This window comes from Varroa jacobsoni, unplaced genomic scaffold (assembly GCF_002532875.2).
Source record: "Varroa jacobsoni isolate VJ856 unplaced genomic scaffold, vjacob_1.0 scaffold_420, whole genome shotgun sequence".
NCBI lineage: Eukaryota > Metazoa > Arthropoda > Arachnida > Mesostigmata > Varroidae > Varroa > Varroa jacobsoni.
The window spans coordinates 9302-31689 of record NW_019213322.1 but is presented as its reverse complement, the minus strand read 5'-3'; the positions used below and the strand labels follow the sequence as shown (position 1 = coordinate 31689).

The 22388-nt window shown below is 41.1% G+C and overlaps 1 protein-coding gene and 1 long non-coding RNA gene across 3 annotated transcripts in view; one reads left to right on the top strand and one right to left on the bottom strand.

Annotated features, from left to right (window-relative positions):
- The window catches only part of slpr (mitogen-activated protein kinase kinase kinase slipper), a 35229-nt gene extending 13048 nt beyond the window's left edge, over positions 1-22181 (top strand). The window contains exons 4-15 of one of the 2 annotated variants that reach the window (XR_002680223.2): positions 6815-7053; positions 7475-7606; positions 8966-9220; positions 10552-10693; positions 11110-11292; positions 11622-11954; positions 12859-13554; positions 15153-15605; positions 15836-16105; positions 16290-16956; positions 17127-17547; positions 18307-22181. Coding sequence is in view for 1 of the 2 variants with exons in the window: in XM_022832877.2 (XP_022688612.1) it covers positions 6961-7053; positions 7475-7606; positions 8966-9220; positions 10552-10693; positions 11110-11292; positions 11622-11954; positions 12859-13554; positions 15153-15605; positions 15836-16105; positions 16290-16956; positions 17127-17403 (3501 nt within the window). In the remaining variant the exon portion in view is untranslated. Of the gene's footprint in view, positions 1-6814; positions 7054-7474; positions 7607-8965; positions 9221-10551; positions 10694-11109; positions 11293-11621; positions 11955-12858; positions 13555-15152; positions 15606-15835; positions 16106-16289; positions 16957-17126 lie in introns of both variants that reach the window. The other variant, XM_022832877.2, reaches the window with a different exon arrangement.
- LOC111260271 (uncharacterized) lies at positions 10-6603 on the bottom strand. Its single transcript, XR_002680224.2, has 2 exons — positions 3166-6603; positions 10-948 (listed from the first exon to the last, which is right to left on the bottom strand). It is a non-coding gene; the product is annotated as an uncharacterized LOC111260271 (long non-coding RNA).
- Positions 22182-22388: the final 207 nt, after the last annotated feature.

The window sequence follows — 22388 nt, the reverse complement described above, 5'->3', positions numbered from 1 at the left end:
AAATATTAATCTTAGAAAATATACCAGTGTTTTATTGTTACCGGGTGTCCCGTGTCGGCGAATCGTTTGGCGCGAGAATAGGTTTCTGTGAGTGTGAGTTCCTGGGGTTAATTAAGCAAAAGCTGCGTCACGTAGGAAACTTTTACGACCCAGGCCCCTCGCTAACGAACTTGGCCTCTGCACTCATCTAGTCCATCTAGCACTAGATGAGGGCAGAGGCCAAATGCAAATACATGTTTATGAAATCGCAGGTCTGTGACGGTGACGTATTCATATTAGATTCTGAGGACATCTCCTCCCTGCAGTAACGGCAGGCTACAGATTTGTAAGATTTTTCCAACTGATAGATTCTTCCTCCTCCTGAGTCAAGGGCAAAATTTCATTCGGTGCAGATGTTTGCATAAAATCAATTATACCAACCAAATTTCTAAATACTGTCGATCAGTACTGTTATAATGTAGTCGTCGATGACAGTTATCGATTACAGCCATCACGAACTATATGTTATTGGGAGAACAGTAAATTAATGAGCTGTTATGGGATTATGCGATGTGCAACTCGTAGGGTATGTCTATTTTGGGTTTTTTCTTGCTGCAAGCGACGGCACTCCTTTGCTGGCTTCGTTAACATTATTTCCGTTGTTGTTGTTGTCGCTGGCCTTACGGTCGCTGCTTCGGAACGCATTGCAAATTTCGCCAACCAGTGTCAATTCGTGGAAGCTGTGTGCTAAGTTGCTGCCTTATACCAAACGGACATTGAGTGACCTTGTGGCCCGTGGATATCAGTTGTTGGTGCTATGTTGCCGTGTTTAGCTATGTGTTATTGTACTGTACTAATAATAGTGAATGAGAAGCTGCTTAACTCTGCTGTTTGCTTCCAATTGTAGCCCGATGCAACAGGCGAAATACGAGCAGTCGGAGACGGTGATACAATTGTAGCGGCACAAAACTGCAAGATAAGGATGGATAAACAACATATAGCCCTTATTCATGATAGATAATTGGAAATCATGCATCTAATTTTGTCTCTTTTTTTTTATCACGCATCTAACCTGACGCTCGCACCGTTGGTTGCGCATTGCCTATGCTTGTGACAGTAAACCAGCGCAGCTGGTCCTCTCAGCATCTTAACTAGAGCTGTCCTAAACCCAAAAAAGAAAAAATGCCATGCCCAGCAGTAACAAACTTTGCCTCTCTGTCCCTTGCTGTAAGCAAAATCGCTAGAGATAAAGCGGCAGAGAAAGGAAGAGAAATGCTATCAATTGAGCTTTCGGATGAACGCTAAACACGAGATGAACGCGAGCGAGGTAGCATCTCGTACCTCTTCAAATGCTGTGAGAATCAAATTGATAAATTAGCGGTGGCGGCCACGACCTCAGACAACCAGACTGGCGTAGTTAGTGCTGCTGCTTCCACACCGACTGGGCACGTTCGCGTCGTCAGAGTTCACTTAAAGAGGTGAATACATTTCGTCTTTTTTTTTTTCTATCGCTCGGTTCGTTCTTTAGTCTCCATTGAGCCTCTTGAAGCACGGATAGCGCACGAATGATCTGCTATAAATGATTGAAAATTGTTCACTTTTTTACTATTTCGTTTTCGAAACCGCGTTTTCTTTCCGCCGTAGCTATGTGCCTGCCCCTCTTTCTTTTCACGCAGTGAAATAGTGCCATAGAAGCGTAGAGTGACGGGGCAATAAAGTCAGTTGTATAGGAACAGGGAGCCAACGCTCAGGTTCAAGTCGCAGAACATTCGATCGACAGCCGCAGCTACGCCGGTTACTCTTATGGCGCAGGGTTCCGTTTGTCTCTATCTAATATACTATTATATGTCCGCCTGTGATTCCGTAAGCATCTCACAAAGACGAACACGCACAACATTACACAGTATCTCAATGGGTGCGCTGTTTGTTGACATTTGTGTTAGGCGGTACTGATATACTGCCATTGCCTTTGGTCAATTCTTTTCCTCTCTCTATGATTGTCGCCGGTGGCGCCATTAACTTGTTGCTGAGCAACGAAAGAAATAAGAGATGAGTAAAGGTGAGAGGAAATTAGTAGCCCCGAGAGAGAAAGAAGCACCTAAATATCGCATGAAGGCGACCCTAAGCCGCTGACATAGCTGCTGAGGGAGTGGTTCGTGGGGAAAGACAACGTGGACATACAGCGACTAGCTGCGTTACGTGCATACAGTCACCTCGTTGCATGCCGCCTAAAAACGATAACCAATAATATATACAAAACAGAGAGAAAAGGCGACGAAGGACGAGTTCTACGTAGTAACAACGTAGTTCAAGCGCGAGGCGAATAAAAGCATCACTGATGGTAAACTGAAGAAAGCCGTTGCTAGTTTTGCCGTGACTGCTACTGTTGTCATGGCCTATGTGGCCACTGTCGGCCCTGTCGTTGCAGTCGCTGTCGCTGCTGCCACCCAGTGCATGTTTACGTTATGCGTATCCGTTTTTAGATATTTATGAATGAACCGAGGGACTTTCGGACGCGTAAACGTACACAAACACGCGAGCTTTTAACATTTGCTGTGTTCTTGTTGGTCCGGTAAATTATTCTGTCAGCTTTATTCACTACTGCTGCTGCTGTCAAGCTTGTCGCATCAACAGCAGCTTCCTAAGGGAGGCGCAATGAAGTTGGCACACTATTAGCATCTACATTAAAACTCGGAAAAGACTCATATGCAAGCCATTAAGTCGGTCGTTCTATCGGCTAGAGAACTAGGGCAGGCAACAGAATAACTACGAACCACGCAGTCGATACAGCTCCTATAACATCTTCAATCGTAGCATAGAAATCGGTCACCGCCAATGAAAGACGCCTCAGCGACGCATTTGTAGAAGGCTAGCAGACGTGTCAGGAGACATGGAGCTTTCGCGCGTGCCTAGTTACGCCTCATCGGCGAAAAGCAGCAGCTTTATGGTGGCGCCCTGTTTATGATAATGATGGCGATGAAGTAGATGATGCCTTATGCTGATACGTATGCAGTTTATACAAAGGTACATGCATTCACTCTTAGCAGTTATTCATAGAAGCACGTAAATCTACGAAAACGAAAAGAAGCGAGCAAATAGAAATCGCATTGAAAATCTATAACTCCTGTAATTTGGCAAAAGGAGGAAAATATATATATATTTCTAATGAGAGTCTTGTAAGCTTACATTTCTCTAGCTTATTTGCCGGCCAGCGTCGATATTCCGTCATCGGCACAACAACTTTTAACAATTAGCTACCTACGTATGCAGAGACGAAGGGGCTATATCGCCGATAGTCGGTTAATGTTTCCTCTTCCCCGACATCTCGCCCATTCTTTCCTGCATAATACAAGACGGCACCATTACTGCAATAAGTTTGTTCGAAAGCCACAAGTAATGCATCTATACTTCGAATCCATTTCTAACTTATATCGTAATAGCTGCAACAGTACTAATTATGCGGCTGATGTTTGTTATGCACTGCCGACAGCAGAAACAGACGAGCGGCATTCCACCCGCTCGAGCTCTCTTTGTTGGGAAACTCTCGCAGTGCAACAGCTGATGCCGGTCTTGTATCATCGACGAGAAGGCTGTGAGAACACCACAGTAAAATAATGTAATGTATGTAACGGATATCACTAGTCCACTCTTCATTCGCTTATCTGTTAGTTCGTTTGACCCTTGCCTCTTCGTGTTCCGCCAGTTTGCCGCAGCATTCATCGCTTTGTGCGTCTACGTCAGCTCCTACATTCTATCAATCTATGAAGTATAATTGTAAAGGTATAACAGATAAACAATCTATGAAAGGGGTATGCAGCAGACATTGCTACTTATCGAATTAGCTTTCATGAAGTGATGTGCTATCTGACATAGTCCCATTAACGGCGAACGCGCATTATTTGCCTAAGAATTCCAGTTGGTAATCAATCAGGGTACTATTGTTCAGTTCGACCACTAACCTGCTGTTTAAATCTGCTCTTGGCTAACGCTTTCTCGAAAATTTAGTTTTTTCAAAAGATTATTTTGTGTCAGACTTTTTCGGAGTTCGCTATATATGTATATCGACTAAACAAATATCATTTTGTCTAACACAGAACTCTAGCTGACTAACTGGGAAATTTCTTATTAGTCTCGGCAACTTACACACGAACTAATTTAATATCACCGCCAAAGTTCAAACGTAACGTACAACGGTAAAAATGTAGTGAGTCAGATTTGGTTCTTCTGTGGGTAGTAAAAGCTTCGCGACGGTGGTTTTGAATCCATGTTTGCATAGCTGATGTCGGCTATAGCAGCATATTTGCGAAAAGTAAACCTTGCCCCTCGAGTTTTCTAGAAATTTAGTATGTAAACAAAGTAATGTAGTCAGTGTTGTTTTGGTTATTTTTATGTTGGGAAAATCGTGAGAGATGCTTGTCGTTACGGATTTTTTTATGGTTTGTCCAAAAACAGTTCCTGACCTCTACGCTTCAGGAATACGGTTCATGAACCAGGTCTTGCTTCGCGCCAGATTTAGGAACATTCTGTGGCATAATTTATATACTTCTGGCCGAGATACTATCTGAGCAAATCATCGACTTTAGTAAACTAGGCATTGAACGGAAGACTATTTTTATAGTATAAATCAGATAAGGCAAATGTATATAAAGATCGTAACACGAAACTGCTGTTATCATTGTTTGAGCTGTTAATTTTATTAATCTGCGTCCTGTTGTGTAGTTAAGGCCGAAATAAAGGAACACAGCTAAATTCAAGTAAAATATAGTTTCCTGATTCGTTAAATATTTAGTGGTTTCCAAGCACTGACATAACCTAGAAGCACCACTGTAACCTAAATTGCAGCTATAGTTAATAAGGGTGTCTGGCATAGGTTGCCGCGTACCTACAGATGACGTTTAGAATATACGCTGAAACGGTCTATTTCGTTCCAACACTTCACCGTATAGATGCCCATTTTAACGAATAATTGTAGGTACACTCAATTCAGCTTGAGTCAAAAAAATCGCCGTGAAGTAATTCGAATGTTACTAGCAGTGCTGAAATTGATGCATATTTAGAGCCTAAGAGAACGGTGAAAGTATATTAAGCAGAACATATTTTGGATTTTGGAAAAAGTATCTTGATATTGTTGTCATACGACACGCGGAATTTCTTTTTTGGGGGGATGAGGGTCTGTCCCACTTCTACTGTGGCGTGTTTGTGATAACATTGTAAACAGCAACAACTGAAGTGGCACCCATAAAAGGAATAGACATATTTACCACAAACCGCTTATTGCTTCATGTTCTATGTGATAAACAAAAACCCAAGGACATCAACGATAGTCTGCGACCGTTTAATCGTCTGGTTTAAAGACGGACTGTGTAAATTTTCATTATCTGACGCCATAAAGTACTGTCTGACAGACTTTACCTGACTAGTCGTTACATTATATATCCGCGAGATACAACGATAAAATATTGAACAACGTTGAAGTGTTAAGGGTCTACTACGCAATTATTCAAGAAGTTGCCTCTACGTCAATCCATATTTACATTGCTTTAGAGTTATGAAACAAAGGTTCGAAAGATCAAACAAGCGAATGACGTAGAAACACGTGTCGCAGCGTTTCGATGCCGCAAAATAAAGCTAAGGTCTACTCTACAATGGTTGTGCGTTAGGACAATGTTATACAGAGAATTGTTGCTTGAAAGATGATAATAAAATGTTTGTTTATTTGTTCCCTGTACCGGCTCGTCGGTGAGGTGGCTTTAATCAGATTAGGATTCTTTACTTCGGTGGTGAATATGCGGTCATACACACAGTCCGAGTCACTTTCATATACTCTATTACTAAATATGTGCATATGAGGTTTGAAAATCATTCTGCTGTGCAAAAAACCGGTGCAGAAGAGTCTAGCTTAGTAGCTTTGTCACTACATGCCTTTATCTCAAGTGAAGCCTTGTCAAAACAACTGAACAATTTAAGGATGTACTTGAAGTAACGTTACTGTAGCAGTCGTCTTTAGCGGGTAATTTAGTGTTGGATTCAAAGACGAAATGAACTCACCTTGGCCACCGTTTATAAGCCGCTATCCTGTTGCTGGCCTTGAAATCAAACATTAAATTAATTTAAAGACTGCGATATTTCTGGGCAATATTCTTATGCAATGATATCAGGTATAACAATGGAAGAATGGCTGGAAGTGTACTGCATGAGTAGATTTCCAAAAGAGCTGTCAGTTCAGTTTATATATATATATATATATATGGGTGTTTGTCACAGACTGCGTAAGATGAGTACAAAAAGCCGATGAAACAGCATCAGCTGGTGCTGTCATAATTGGAAGTCACCTTGGTGGGCTAAAAGACGATTGGATCAATCGAACGAAGTAAAGCATCATTGAAAAGCATAGTCTGCATAACATTAAACTGTTATTGAATTTCCTTGCAGTTAAAATTCGCATTTTTATTACGGCATTAGTGAGTCATAAATATCGTTTTAGTTAGATGAATTTAGAACAGATGTATAAAATAGGCAATGAAGGAGAGAGTAATCAAAATGTTTTATAGGAATCGGCGACAATCTGCTCGGCTAACATCCTTGATAATGTGAGATGTGGACAGCTAATAAAACCTATGTAGTTTTAAAGAATATTACCAACGTTACGGATCTTGCTTATACTTTTTATATATAGTATATATAGTAACGGATATATAAGTGACGGGAATGAAGTGTATAGTGCTATCATCAAAGTGGCTATTTAATTCGTTTGGATGTATTAATTATATTATTGCATTCTATGCTCGGAAAACGATAGCAGCTGTATTCTTTTTTCGCTGTGTTCTTTGCACAGGAAAAGACTGGCACCGTTCGGGAGCAGGGCGGGGCGGGGGGGCGCATCCAAGAGGGCCGTTAGGAAGCCAAAGGGGGTTTGCACCAGAACACTTCTAAGAGCAAGGCCTTAATTGGCCTTAAACGGACAGTTGGAGGGTTTGGACGATGACGCCGGAAGACGGCTTGGCGGCAGCCGAGGGGGCGGCTGTTCAACCCAGAAACGGCTCCGGGAAAAGAAATTCAGAACGACTGTGTAGGGTAAGTGAATATTTAGCCTAAAAAATTGCATTTAGTAGCAACTAACACGAAAGATTACAGGCGCCTAGGACAAAGCGTTATCAAATCTAGTTTTTCAGTTTCCAGCAGTTTTCATTAAGTTGAAATTACGGAGCAGTTAACGTGTGTCTAACTTTGATTTGAACTTTTAATATTGTTTTTATATTAGTTAGTTTGAGGGGGTAACGCGTTTTAGCGTATTTTCTTAATGGCTAGTTCGGTACCGTCTTTATTTACGATATGATTCATCATTACCTATAGGCGGTATTCAAAATTAGGAATCATTTATTTATTTGCCTTCGTATAGTTTACTGTAAAGTACATCTAAACTAAGTTTTGTTTGTTTGATTTATGTTGAAAAAAATAATAATTAGTTCATTATGCATGCGTTTTGTTTTCATAGATTCTATATGACTACGAGGGCGCCGTAGACGACGAGCTAACTCTTGTACGAGGGGGCATCATTGAAGTGCTCAGCGATGATCCCCGTGTATCCGGCGATGAGGGCTGGTGGACTGGCAAGGTCGATGGCAAGGTAACGTGGTGGCAACCATTCCAGAACCGCAATATGAAGATACAACTGAAATCCATGTTGTATGCCGTTTTCTGCTTATGAGAGGGATACGCAACCACATGTCCTATCAGCAGTTCATTCTATCGTTGTGAATTTAAGATTAGATTTTGTTTTTTTTTTTTTTGTTGTCTTAAATATATTGTAATAGCTTTGAACTTAGAAAATATCAACAATTCCAGCTACTTAAGTTAGAAAACATGTAGCCTATGTAGTACATTGAATAGTATTGAGCTCAGTCAGAGGATGCAGATGACAACTATCGGAATAAAAACGAAATAGAACGTTTGAACTTTTAAAGAAAAATATACATTTAGTGGAAGATAGCAATACTTTTGCACGCCCAATGCTCGACAGATGACTGCATTGACATTCTCATATCCACGCAAAAGCTCTAGACTAGGTACTTATCGAGTTTAACTCATATGGGAAAAAAGATTGATCAAGTTAGTTTGTCACCATCCCAATATTGTCGCACTCGAACTGCAACTCAAACGGCTCTAGGAAAACGTGATCAGTAAACCCGATATTCTGAAACACTTCTCAATAACCAGGATGTGCTTAAATATTTATAATGCAGTTCAGAATGTGATTGTAAACATTAATGCAGAAATGGATGACTGCTGAGATACCTCGCCCTTGCTTACTACACAAACTTGGTGAATTTATAGAGAGGTAACATTTAGTTACCTTACATCGGTTATGCAATATGTGCTTCGTATGTCTATGATCTCTCTCTACCGAAAATGACCTGTGGATATTCAGCATACTACATAAAGACTTTCTTGCAATAAAGCGAGGTAATATGCGCAATGGTGTGTCCATCACCTCTTCACACATAGCCATTGTTAACAATTGCGTGTGGTTACATCAGTTTAAAAAGACCTTGTAACACAGCACTACATTGTCACCACTTTCTAAACCCTTTTATTAAAAGAAACTTTGTATTGCATTGTATAGCTTCAATTATAGGAAAAATAAAATAAAAAGAGTATATTTTTACCTGTGATTACAAGCAACGGTCAAGTTAATAACTCACTTATAAATTAAAATGTTGACTATTAGTTGAAACTATATTCTTCAGTCACTAACCTACGACTAGATTTGTAGAGGAGGAGCTAATTAGCAGATCGGCCAGTTTGGTTTTGAGAGGGAAATATTTGTCAAGCGCTTGCTTCGGACAGTAAACCAATCGATTCGAAGGTACATGCTTGAATAGACGATGCTTTTAATCGAGGCATTTTTTCGTTTTTCAAATCTATGCTTGATTTATCGCGGTATGGATAAACATATGATGTTATTATCGCACTCGTGTTTTTTCAGGTTGGTATCTTTCCGTTAAACTACGTAAAATTTGAGTCTCCATCAGCCAGCACCGAACATAAGGCGGATCCATCGGGCGGTGGAGTCGATGATGGCGGCAGTAAAAGAGAAAATGCTTGGACAAAAGATGGCAGGGAGCGGGATGGCGACTCCGCTGGGCGCAGCAGCAGCGATGGCGAGAGCCTGGGACCACCAGAGATCCAAGTAGACGAAGTCGTCAAAGGGAAGCCAATAGGCCAAGGCGGATTTTGCAAGGTGAGCAAGGTCCATCCGCAAAAAGCATATCACGAGATGAATTAGCTACGCGGTAAATTAGGTGTTATCAAAATTAACGAATGAACTTAGATAAGAAAGCATAGAATTATTGATCTACAAAACTTCCAAATAGCACAGACGCTCAAGAAGGGCTATGCATCATTCTACATGTGAGTCACGACCAGGTTTGCAATTGGTACTAGAATTGCTTGAAGCATGGGCTGATCGTAGCACACTTTTATCTATGGTTATATTACTATGATATTCATTTCACCCAAGAATGACGATGCTAACGGCGACTTAAAGGGCTTACAGAGACCCTCTGTTTACCGAACTGTATCAGAGAGATTTTAAGAAGCAACTTTTTTAAGATCAGGACGGTGCACAGTTTTTTGAACGATAGGGAGCCTCTGAATATTTTCAAAACAACCATATATGCTAGCTTATATGAATCGAGCCAAAGTCGCTCTTGTCTGTTAAAAATTTGGCCCATTACTTTATGTAAACAATGAACAGCTGATAGCTCGGACGCGATCAGAGTATAAAAGCCGTAGTTATTAGCCAGTTTGTTGCCAGTCTGCGAGCAACGCCGTAGCCCTTTACATGTAGATGGCAACACTGATGTGTGCGTCTGACCGAACCTATGTAAGCGATCTGGAGCAAGACCTGGACAAAATCGAAACATAACAGTCATTTGTGAAAATGTTGCAAAAGGTAGACCGATTAGAGGCCAGATCGCCGCAAAAGAAGGCCGTTAGTGCCGGTGAAGGCTTCAGGCCGTGATCCGCGCGCTTGCCGTAGGCGCCGGCAAGGGAAAAGAGGTTTGGTTCGGTCGCCAAAAGCTCTTGTCAGAGGAAGGAGGCGCAACGACCAAGGGAGATCAGACGTGTTCTGTACAGCCGAAGCAAGCGGCCGAAGTCGTTAAATCCGGATCGTAAAAACTCTACGAAGAAAAGGCGTTAAATATGTACAACGACGGTGAACGAGGGCATCGAAACCCTTGAAGGACCGTGGCGACAGTACGCAGCCGCTACGTATGTGGCCAGCCGGGAGACTTTACAGGATGCAATATTATTGGCCGTTGCGAAAGGAGCAGCCGCACGGGAGACACGTTAATGCAGAACAAAAGTAGCATAGCAACGGATGCTAACGGAGTGTTATGGTACATAATCTAAATAATAAGCAGCTGTTTTCCCGGACGCAATTACAATATAAAATCCCTAGTCGCTATTTCGACCTATTGTCGGTTTTCAACAAACGGGTAAGCCATTGACGATATTTAAACAATATACAGAGATGTAGCTTGTAATCATGTGGGCTAACGTTTTTAGGTATACGAAGGCAAATACCGAGACCAGAAAGTTGCAATTAAGGCTCTGGAAAGCCAAGAGCCGGCCGCCATGTTGGACGCTGCTAAAAAAGAAGGTGGACTTGTCTGGAACCTTAGACACGAGCATATTGTTAAGCTTTATGGTAAGGATATACCATACGAGCATATTGTTAAGCTTTATGGTAAGGATATACCATACGAAGACCATAAGCAAGGTACAGGGCGATTCTTTTTATGCTAATTTTTTATAATAAAACATTTATTGTCAATCTCGGATAGTCTTGAAGTAATCTACAGTACTGAAGGGAGAATATTTGTCCAAACTATATGACTTTCGGTAACGATCATGATAGTGATAAGATATGTTTAACAATCTTTGCGAATCTTTAGGAATGCTTGGCTTTATGAAATAGAACTTAGTGAGTTGAGCTAATAGAACAGTTTTACTTGAACGAAGAAGCCCAGGATATATACAATCATAATAATTAAAACAAGATTAGGCCGACGTTTAAAATCTGTCGTTATTTGTCTGTGATGGAAACCCTACCCAATTTTACAGGTCTATGCCTGCCAAATTCCTGGTTAATTATGGAATATTGTGAAGGAGGATCTCTTAACCGCGTATTAGAGAAAAACCAAGTCCCTTTACGGATACTAACAGAGTGGTCACTGCATATCGCCAAAGGGATGCAATACATTCATTCGAAGCGCGTTATACATCGGGATCTTAAATCAACAAATGGTGAGTTTGCGGTGGTATTTCCAGTATATTGACTGTAGCTGCTAGAAGGAAGCGTATGTCACACATTAGTGCAACGGTGGGTAGGGCTCCATATTTTCCCTTACGAAGAAACACAGTTAAACTGACCTTTGCCGCGTCAAAGGCTATAATTGAGGTTGGCTTCTTCAAATTGTACTTAGTAACTTAGCGACTACCACACGTTAAATTAGAAAATTTAAATCATTGTTTGTGTTGTTGTTATGACATCTAATAGTTCTACTGAGCGACTTCCACACGTTAAATTAGAAAATTTAAATCATTGTTTGTGTTGTTGTTGTGACATCTAATAGTTCTACTGACGGTTCCATACCAGCCAGATAGCCAGGAGGCAGTGCCGCTCAAAATTTCAGATTTTGGCTTGGCCCGCACTAATGTGGAAAAATCAACAGTACTTTCCGGTGGGGGCACATACGCGTGGATGGCACCTGAAAACATTAAATTCTATAAGTACTCGCAGAGATCCGACGTCTGGAGCTTTGGCGTACTTATCTGGGAACTGCTTACTGGCCAAATACCTTACAAGGGAGTGGATCCTGTGGCTATCGCCTACGGTATTGGCTCCGAGAAGCTTACGTTGCCGATACCGGAGACGTGCCCCGAAAAATTTAAAAATTTAATGACAGGTGGGCGTCTTTCATGCGTTGATTTTTATTGAGAGTTATGGTATTTTTTCTCCTAATTATTGTTCTTTTATCTAAAGCGCAAGCAAATTAAAGGTACAGCGTTGTTGACCTTCTCATATGAACAGCACGCGGAACATATAGTGTAAGAACGTCAGATAAGCAAATTTTTCTTTGCTGGAATTGCAACACGTCGAGCACCTTTGACTTGTAATCGTTACTTCTGTCTACTTCTATTTGGATATTCATAGTGAATCTTTTCAATATAGGAAAAAATAGGTATGGTAATATTAAAGCTATAATTCTAGTTGGAAAATAACCCATAACTCCGCTTGCTCAGAATTCATCTTCAAATTAAGCATCCAGATCATTTTCAGTTATTGTTGAAATTTTATAAACTTCATACGATCCAGTCACACATCACGTAAATCTTTGACCTCTGATATACCATTTATTCTCTTCTAGTCAGGTTCTTAGCACTACGTGAGCTAGCAGACTGAATTCGTCTGTATTCTTCAAAGGAGAGAAAGTATTTATCTTACTAAGAAGTGGAGTATACATTTTCAGTCCTGATAAATTTTTCAGATGTGGTTGAGAGATTTTTCACTTTCTTGAACCCGAAATGTCGCCTCTTGGGACGCAACTTACAAGCGCAGAAATACTATTTTCTTTCAATTTTTCTTTCATTATGTAATACAGATTTCGCGCTCAACGGTACTTAGCGGGCTATATGTTACTGGCGGTCGGCTCACCTTATTAAACTGCTATTGTCACATATTATATGCGAAACTAATGTCGCTGCTTTGCTAACAACTGTGTGCGAACTAGTGTACCGTTTCGAAATTATTACGTAGGCCAAACCTTATAACTTTTCACGTCTTTGTGTTACTTATTGCTGCCATTGCAGACTGTTGGAACGCAGACCCACATCGGCGACCGCTCTTCGACAAGATTATTTATCAGTTAGAAGATATTTTCAACTCTTCTTCATTAGATGTCTTGCACGAGTCATTTCACACGATGCAGGACCGCTGGCGAGAGGAGATCGCAATGCGAATTGAGCAAATTAAACAACGCGAAAACAGTTTGAAAACACGCGAGGAAGAACTGAATTTAATGCAAGAGAAGTTGACTCGGGATATGCTAGCTGTCAAGAAACGCGAATTAATTGTATTGGAACGCGAAAGCGAAATTGCGCGAAAGGCTGGCCAACTAGCGTCGGAGACACCTCCCGCTCCTCGTAGACGTGGGAAATTCAAGAAGCCCTTAGAAATATCAGGGCCGACCGACTGTGTACATATTATGTCTTGGGATAATGATAACGTCGTGGAACGTCTGGCTGAATATGGTTCGCCCATAAGTGGCATAGTTCCGGTATCTCCCAATCTCAACGCAAATCGAACCCGCTCGCGAACTACGTCTGGCTCCGGATCCGTGGCAAAGGATTCGCATTTGAGTCTTCATTTATCGCCAACGGGACCGCGCTGTCCGCTTGGTTCCCAAGGTGGATTGGGATCCCCGAATCTTTTGCCGGCACCATTTACGTATGGTCACGGCAATCACCGTGAACGTTCTCCCCGTGTTTCTCGAGCACCCATGCCCGGTAAACACCAATTGCGGGTGTTATTACGACGAATATATTTGAGTGCATATATATACTTCACAGGTGTGCAAAGTACAGAGCTGATTAGTTACCGTCAGAAGTCGCAATGACTGAACATATTGTATGCGTGAGTGTGTGATCATACAAGGACATTAGGAAGTTTTCTCTGTTCTAATAAGAGATTTATGCATCTATACTGGTTAAGGCGTACTTCGGAGACCGTCGCTGCAAAACTTTATAAGGTTAAGCGAAAGTGCAGTCTTATTGCAAGCGAAATGCCGCAAATTTTCGTGTCGTTTGCTCTATGGCGATGTTCTATGTATTTAATGGCGAGTTCTACTCACCATTTCAAGAACGAAGCAGTTCCGTCACCATTTAGCGAGTGTAGTGCGAACAGCGAGCCTGAAGTTCTCTATCAGAGAACTTCAGGCTCGCTGTCCGTAGCTGCATACTGTGTACAATAATGAAAGAATGGACGAAATAGTCGTTGAATTGGCTTAACGCTTTTTGTCACCAAAAAAAAAAAGAAACCCACACATAATGCTTAAATATATGCCTCGGCTGGCCCCATGCATGCAACCGAACTCTGCCGCTGCGTATAGTGTACTTCAATTCCCTATTTGCACGCAACACAGTGGACCACCATATATTTCGAAAAAGATGGCGTTTCTAGGGATGGTTTTAGGGTGGTAACTTGGTACCGGTCGTACTTCACGGATCGAACAGCCGTGGTTGAGGCCTATGCCCGCTTGAATGGCCGGTCCTTTGAGAATTTTCGGAGTTCTTGTCTAGGTCTTATTCTGTATGTAATGTTCACACAAAATCTAAGTGTGAGCTTTTAACGGCTAGACGTCACGTATAAAAGGTACGCCGATAATCTTAAAAATATGCGGGGATTTAGTATACAAAAAATTCACCGTAACTTCCAAAGGTACTTGGGAGATCTGAAAGTTACATTTGAGAGGTTCTCGAAATTAAGCAGTCGCATTGTGGAGATGTCTGAAGTACCTTTCGAATCAACAAGTTGATCCTTAGGGTGTTTTCTGTGCAAGAAAATCTCAGTGAAGAAAAAAAATGATATTTGCGATTATACCGCTACAGTTATAGCCAGGTAGACATATTGTACCCATGTAAGGATGTATAGGTATCTTTATAAAGCGTATTTCTTTCTTGGTTCCTGATACTAAATGGCCGTATTTAGTGCTGCTGAACTTCATATTGATACCTAAGAATTTAAGACTTTCTTTCAGAATGGCAACCTTAGAGGCTTTAACACAAGAGAAACAATCTGAGAAATTATTTTTCAATCCAGCTATCTAAGGTGGCGATGATCGCTACCGCAACTAACGTTCTTTTGTTTGGTGCAGCGTTCACCGCAAATACAAATAAGGCCATCCTAATTATATCAGATGCTCCGCCTAATAAGAGGTTTTTGTATTGTATTGTATCACTGCTCTCAGTACCTTCACCGAAGCGATTGCAAACTGAAATAGTACCTAAACATATTTTGAACGTCTTCCACATGTCCAACTTTCGAGCTAATGTTTACTGTTACTATTTCTTGTTGTTCATGACTGTATTATTTATCTATGATGAAGGCGTTCTCCATACGAGCAACTCGTGTGGCGGCTCGGTGTCATCACTAGTGGTGAACGGTGGACACAAGGGTAAAACATGGAGTCCGTCAACGATTTCTCCAGCCAGTCTTCTTCAACTGCAACAACACGATCCTCCGGTGTTTCAACGCGCATTGCACCCAGGAGACCAAATGATGATAGTGAATCCATCAGTTGTACCACTCCAGGATCAGTTGGGTTGTCTCGCAGGCAGGTATGCTATTGACGCCGCACCTTCGTACTCTCGAATTCACCACAATAACAGAGAGAAGGAGTCAAAACCGCGGAAGAACTTTATCTGTTCAGTAAAAGGCGCTGTAAGTACCGTGCTATCAGCCATAGGTTTGAAGGACCGCCAGAGCGTCACGCTCCAGAATAGCAGCCACTCAAGAAGCTACGATGAGCTTGGAAGCGGCGAACATATGTCTAGCGAACGTGAGTTTATTTTATGATTACAGCAAATATATATCTTATCTATATGTAGGTAGTAAGTACAGCAATGAGTGAAGGTTCAGTACTCGATTAGATTGCACATGGTACAATGCTCTTGTATAAATCTTCTTTCGATGCACCTTGCATACCGCTTTCTCGTTATCTCTCTAAGGCCTGTTAATTCCCATAGCTCTTATATATTCTGTCTCCGTGAATGTGACTATTGTCTTCAGTACCTCGTGCGTACGATGACACACATCTTCGTGGTTATACGCGACACAACACGTATCACGGCCAGATGACGCAACGAAATTCTACGACTAGGCCATCGATTTTTGCTGGAGGTCAGTCGAGTCCGTGGAGTCCCCATGCAACACAATTTCAGACTACTGTTGGGCTTCCTCACAGCCCATTAACGGCTAGGCGAAGAAGCTCGACCACATCCCACGACTCGGATCAGGCCTACAATTCGGCCAGCTCGGGTTTCGGCCCATCGCCTCTGGGTAAGTTTCACCTGACAACTAATTTATCTTGTTATTCAGTCTGAGTAACAACAAACAATCCATAAGGTGTCCATGCAAAGCTAATCTGTAAATTGTAACATGCTATGAAACTTCGCAAATCTTCACAAGTCTATGTTCTTAGTTCTAGTATCATCATTCGATATCAATGTTATCGTATCTAAAGGCAACCCTGCGGCGTTAACGACAACGCCCCAAACGAGCGACTACCCATTTACTCCGTCTTCAGCAGAGGTCGGACCCTCTTCCATCGACACAATCTGCTCACAGCAGCAACACACTCAGTTCACGCCTGTTTCACAGCATTTGCCTCCACCGTCTACTTACTATGGAGTAACGCAAGTTGTGCATTCGCCGTTCGACGCTCGTCTGACTGGAACGTCTGTTCGGGGAAGCTCGACAGCGTCCGGTGGTCTGCCAAATATAGCATCTCCCGCATCTTCGCAGTGCTCTTCAGTTTTTGACAATCCCGGTGCTGCCCCACGCTCGCCGCCGCCGCCACCGCCGCCGCCGCCGCCGCCGCGTACGCCGCAATTGTATGCTCGAAACATGAGCACGCCTAACGCGAATGCATACAAAATTCAATGTTCGCCATATTCGCAACGGCGAAAAACATCTTTTCCAGAAGTGCAGCATTTACGTCAATCCAATCTCGACCGACCGTCTACGCTCAGCCTAAATCTACCTAGCGGGGCGAGGAGTGGCAGCAGTTATTTGACGCATCACAATACCTCAAGTTACAGTGCACATCACGCTCCGCAGGCTACTGGTCATCCACATAGATTGGGAAATAGCGGGACTCCAACGCCGGACAGAACGCCACCATCAGAATTGTAAATATTATTCCTGTTCATACGTTTTTTTTTGTTTTTTGAATGTTCAGTATTTCGTACTTTGTCCAATATTACGCTATATCGTTTACTACGTACTAAATTGAACCTAATACTGCGTCAGTAAATGCCCCAGTACATTTGCTAACTGCTAAGAGTGATTGATCCTATAGGATGGAAATCCATCTTCCATCAGCGGCAGGGTCGAGACAGCCTCTACATTATGGTAGTCATCACTACGCTGACTCGTCGCCTTCGTCGCAGCTGACGAACATGGCGGTTGTATTGAGGGAAACGGAAATTCCATCGAGTCCAAGAGGCTGGTTTCATGACCAAGAGTCAGTGCCGGCACCGATTTCGCCCGCGCCATCAACTCCACCAGGCGGCACCACACCCCAGAGGAGGCCTACAGTGCGCGAACTTGAGGAAGATTTTAGCTTTAGCCTATGACGTCCATCCGCTGATGATGCTCGAAACGGACCCCCATGGGCAGCATGTTGAGCGAATTCATCCGGATGAGTTTATTCGTTGATGCTGTAGTGGCGTCGATTTGTAATACTATTTGACCTCATGTATGAAACGGATGTCCTACCGGTGAATATTGTTTTATTAGTAAATGTAAACTGCCGTTCGCGGCGTGCGACATCAGCCGAACACTATTCGATATTAGCTTCTGATACAAATCTAAATTGATGCATGCAGATGCCTTTGCAATTACAAATTTCATTCTATATTGTAATAGAGCCACTGGGTATGTATTTATTTATTTAATAGATACTAAGCATATTTACGCTGGTCAGGCACATGTAACTACTATACAGATAAAACTTTTTGAGCTCAGACATTTTTCGCGGCTTGGCGTGCGTTGCTGACTGCTCGTGTTTCATGAGGATCTATTTTTATTTTGTTATTATTATTTTTATTTTATAATGGAGTCCTCCTGTCCTTCGTTGCCAAATATCGCCAAGTCATATAACAACACTGCAAGCAATGCTCATAGTGAACTAAGGTGCAGGGTTTATAACTACAAATCGTTTATAAGGGCTAAGCGTATTACTTTAGTCAGACCTGTTCACCTATTTGAGTACTTAATGACGGCTGGACCAGGGCCAGTTTTCAAATAATGAATATCAAGGTACCTTTTTTTTTTGTCACAGGTATTTGAGCAGTCAGCTGGTCAGATAAGTGCAAACCGCAAATTCTGAATAGATTTCTGCTAGTCACTATCGTGTCACTGTAAAACTAAATATTGCCAAGTGCTTTCGAGAATTTGCAATAGAAAGTTTAATAGTTCAGCGGTGATACGTTTTAACTTCAAAATAGTTATCATTTACTGCATGTTTCCTTTTGTAGAGACGCTCACTACAAATAGCGATGATGTACCGAACGGATATAAATCTTAGGTGGAGCTGCCATTCCCCCTGCTGGCGCAAGGTTTCGCTTAAGCAGAGCTTCCATTAGTATTATTAATTACTGGCTGCCTCGCAATTGCCGTAAACCTAAGAAACAAGAACTTGGGATAATTATATCGCCGACGAACTGTTATTGAACAGGGAAGACAAATTCAAATAAACAAATTATAAACACCGATATCATTGTATACCACCCAGTACCCACTGAAATACCACAGTCGTTTTTATTGTGCATCAGTGTTCTGAGGAACTGCGCAAGCTGAAGTAATAAATTGTTCAGGAAGTTAATCGAAACGGGGTTAACGTAATGGGGCTAATAATAGCCATAAAAGAGACGCGGGCGGACGAATAGTGCTAGTGTGCTTAACTGGCTAACTGACGCGTACGTCTGTAGTCTACAGCGGTAAAGTCATCGTTTTCTACTCAGGCTACAAGATACAATATGACGCAAATTGGGTTGATGAAATTGGTCAATGCAGATTAAAATAAGGGGGTGGCCTCACTCGTCAGCGTATTACAGATGTCATGCCATGCCATTTAGCTAATATGTATGTACATCTGTACACGTATCTGTAAATATGCACACGCTTGTAAGCACGAGTCGAGCCATGCGGCGATTAGAATTTTATAGGCTAGTAGTTGTTATAATTGAGTGGCACGAGTATTGATATTTATCTATTTTCGGAGGCAGTTGTGACGATGTTTAGGACTGACAAAGCAGGAAAAGCAAGGGAAAGGTTGAAGAAAGAGAGAATGATAGGGTATACGCAGCAAGTGGCTGCGGAGTGTTGATCCGACTAGACCGAGCAAATAGTATGTGGGAAATGCTATTGGCTGAATAGCCACTGTGTGTGTGTGATGCTATACATTGAGTCTGCCATTAGCGATACGCAAGGGACTCAGTTGAGACCTACGTCAGCTTGGTGACTCTGTCGATGAGTAAAGGGTGTGTGCTGATTCGACTTGTGTGGGTCCAGTTTCGCAATCAACGTACGCGATATCCATTCCCGGCGCACAATGGAAAACGAATAAAGAAGTGAGGTGCCTCGTTGCCGCTTAAGTGCACAGGCTTCTAGAGTGGCTGCGCGTAATACTGAGCCGGCATATGAGAGACGTTATTCATCAAAAAGTATATAGTAATAGCCGTTGTTGATTTATTCCTTCTTGTCGTCAAACAACGGTGATTCAGTGTGGCAATTTCCATTTTTTTTTTTTCGTAATCACATTATTGTTGATACTGATAATTGGTCTCGAAGTAATCGGTTAGTCGGTTGCGTAATTATTTATAGTGATAATTTTGATCTTCGTATAAAGGTGGGTTCATTAAAAAAACAAAAAAGAAACGTTTCTAATTCTACACAGGTGAAGGCCAACTCTTGCTACTCTGCATGTGATTATTTAAGAGGTAGTAAGAGGACGAAAACAGGTCGCTGTTAGTGATGTTATTGGCGACAATTATCATTGATAGACTCTTCATAACTGTAAGACTTAAAAAGTTTTCACCTAACCGTTCTCATCAAAGCAACTCGTAGTTTTGCATTCATATTAATAGCCAATATTTGTTACCTGTGTTTGTATTTTCGTCTCCCATTGATACCACGTACTTATCCAGGGAACACTCCTAAGTGTTCGTCCCCAATCGGATTTAGTTAAAGCGATTCCATTTAACTGTGGTAGTAAATCTTCTCGCCGCAATAATAGCAGGCCGATCCAAGCTTGTGTTTATAATGGTATGGCGCGTTTCGAGATGGCGAAATGTCAAAGACAACGGCGATTCAACTTAGCCGAGCTCCGATCCACCATCGGTTGGAACTTTTGATATAGGCAAATTTTCTTTTTACATTATTATGGATAGCTGTCAAGTGAAAAATGGACATAATAATATGAAAAGGGTAAGGCGATTTAAGGCTGTGTTAAGCAATTTAGTTAACTGGAAAACGTCACAAACGGAAGTTGTTTTTGTTTCGACGCAGCGCATTAAGCAGGTCTGGTCAGGTACTGCTAGCCGTAATAGATAGTTTTGCTTGTGATAGGCTTTCAACAGTGAGACAACTGACAGAACGCAGGGGGACGTTATGTTAATCAAGTATAAGGCGTATCAACACAAGAAATACCTAGGAGGAAAAAAGGATCGTAAACAAATAAAGAAGTAAACTATTTCTACCACGAATATATTACAAGTTCTTGAAAATTAAACCTTGTTCCCATAATAGTGTGTTTTCTTTAAACCTCACGTTAACAATATACGTACAGCCAAGTTTAGCAGAGAATATTTTATTTCAACTAAAAAAAAAAATAAAAAATACAACACTTTATGACAACGCTTACGCTTCATTATTATCCGTACATACAATGTACACCTGTATGTAATGATAATAATTACTGACGTTCTACGCAATAACAATGATAATCATAATTCGACTCGCACGTTTGTCTGTATTATTACTACTACTACTAGTACCACTACTTGAACAAATTAAACGTGTTCCCGGAGGACGGCGTCGACGGAAAAAGAATAGAAAATTGATCAGATTGCAAAGGCTCAAAACAATGTTCAGGAGAGATCTATTTTTTTATCGTTTTCTATTCCGTATTGGGCAATGAATTTCGGTCAGCCACAGCTGTTAACGATTACTCTGTGATACATTTTATATCCAGGGAAACAAATCAGTATGAAGAATTTGACTTCCTAGTTCCAATTTGTTTACTTTCGTTACTGTAAACAATGTTGGTTACTAAGGATAAATAACATTCCATACAGAGCAAGGTGGAGCCAGAAAGAGGCAAATCGACCTTATAGAAAAATGGGGCTCGTCGCGATTTGGGGGGATGCTTGGCGTGCATGATGGCCACAATAATAAGGCTATTTAAAAAATGGCATTACCTTCGTTACGTCTCGACTAGGCTATTTTCGAACGTATGTAATTTGCTCGAACCCTGAGTATAAGGAACTGGTATGTCTCAAAAGTAAGTTTATGCCGGTAATGCCAGTTTTTTCTTTTATCTGTATTAATGCGGAGTTTCAATTTAAAATACTTCAGTCTGTTGATTTTTTTGGGAAACTGATTAATTGTCGCATAAAGGCCTTTTTAAAAATGGAAATGCTGCTTATTTATGAGAGTAGCATATAACTAGACACATGCGCACTTGTTTACTACACAAGGCCATAAACCTGAAAGTATCAAAAGACATCTTTTTTTTTTTATAAAACACAAACATATCCTTTAACCCATGTTTTGCGCTGACTATTCTTTATGTAGTAAAAACAGTTATTGCAAACATTATTTATACTTGTTTCCTTCTTCTATCTTTATTAATGCAGATAAGCATAGCGACAACACAAAATTAACATGACATCAAGATGATCTACCTGTAAAGCTCATGTAAATAGCATATATTGCCTATATGTATATATATGGGCAAATCCTACTATAAAAACTAAGTAAATAGATATTTATAGATGGTAAATAATATTATAAGAAAATTACAATATGAGTAAACACAGTAGTAGTCACAACCGAATGGGGCAAACGATAATGAGAAAGAAAAATCCCAGCGGCACCATGACCTTGCCATTAATATCTATTAATGAATGCCATTAATATTTATAATAATAATACCATTAAAAATTATGATATACAGATAAGAAGTTATTAAATATTACGTTTTGCTCTTGAAGAAAACGAAGATTACAGTGACCTTATATGTTTGCTACATTTGACGAATGATGATGATGGAAAGAAGCAGGCGATATGACGACGACGATATTATGAGAATTGTAAAAATAAAGGACATGACGATTTTTTGAAATATAAAGTGCCGCGTGTGTAGTCATTTAACAGTGAGTTAAGATGCTCCAAACTAACATATGACATCAAAATGTTTTTCTTAGCGTTCTTGGCTAATCCAACTGTCTGAACGAGTGTTCGAAAATACCGCGTTATAGATTTGCTTCCATTAAAAGGCCTAGTTACATTTACCTAAGTTTTCTCCAACAAACTTGTGATACGGCGTGGTACCAGT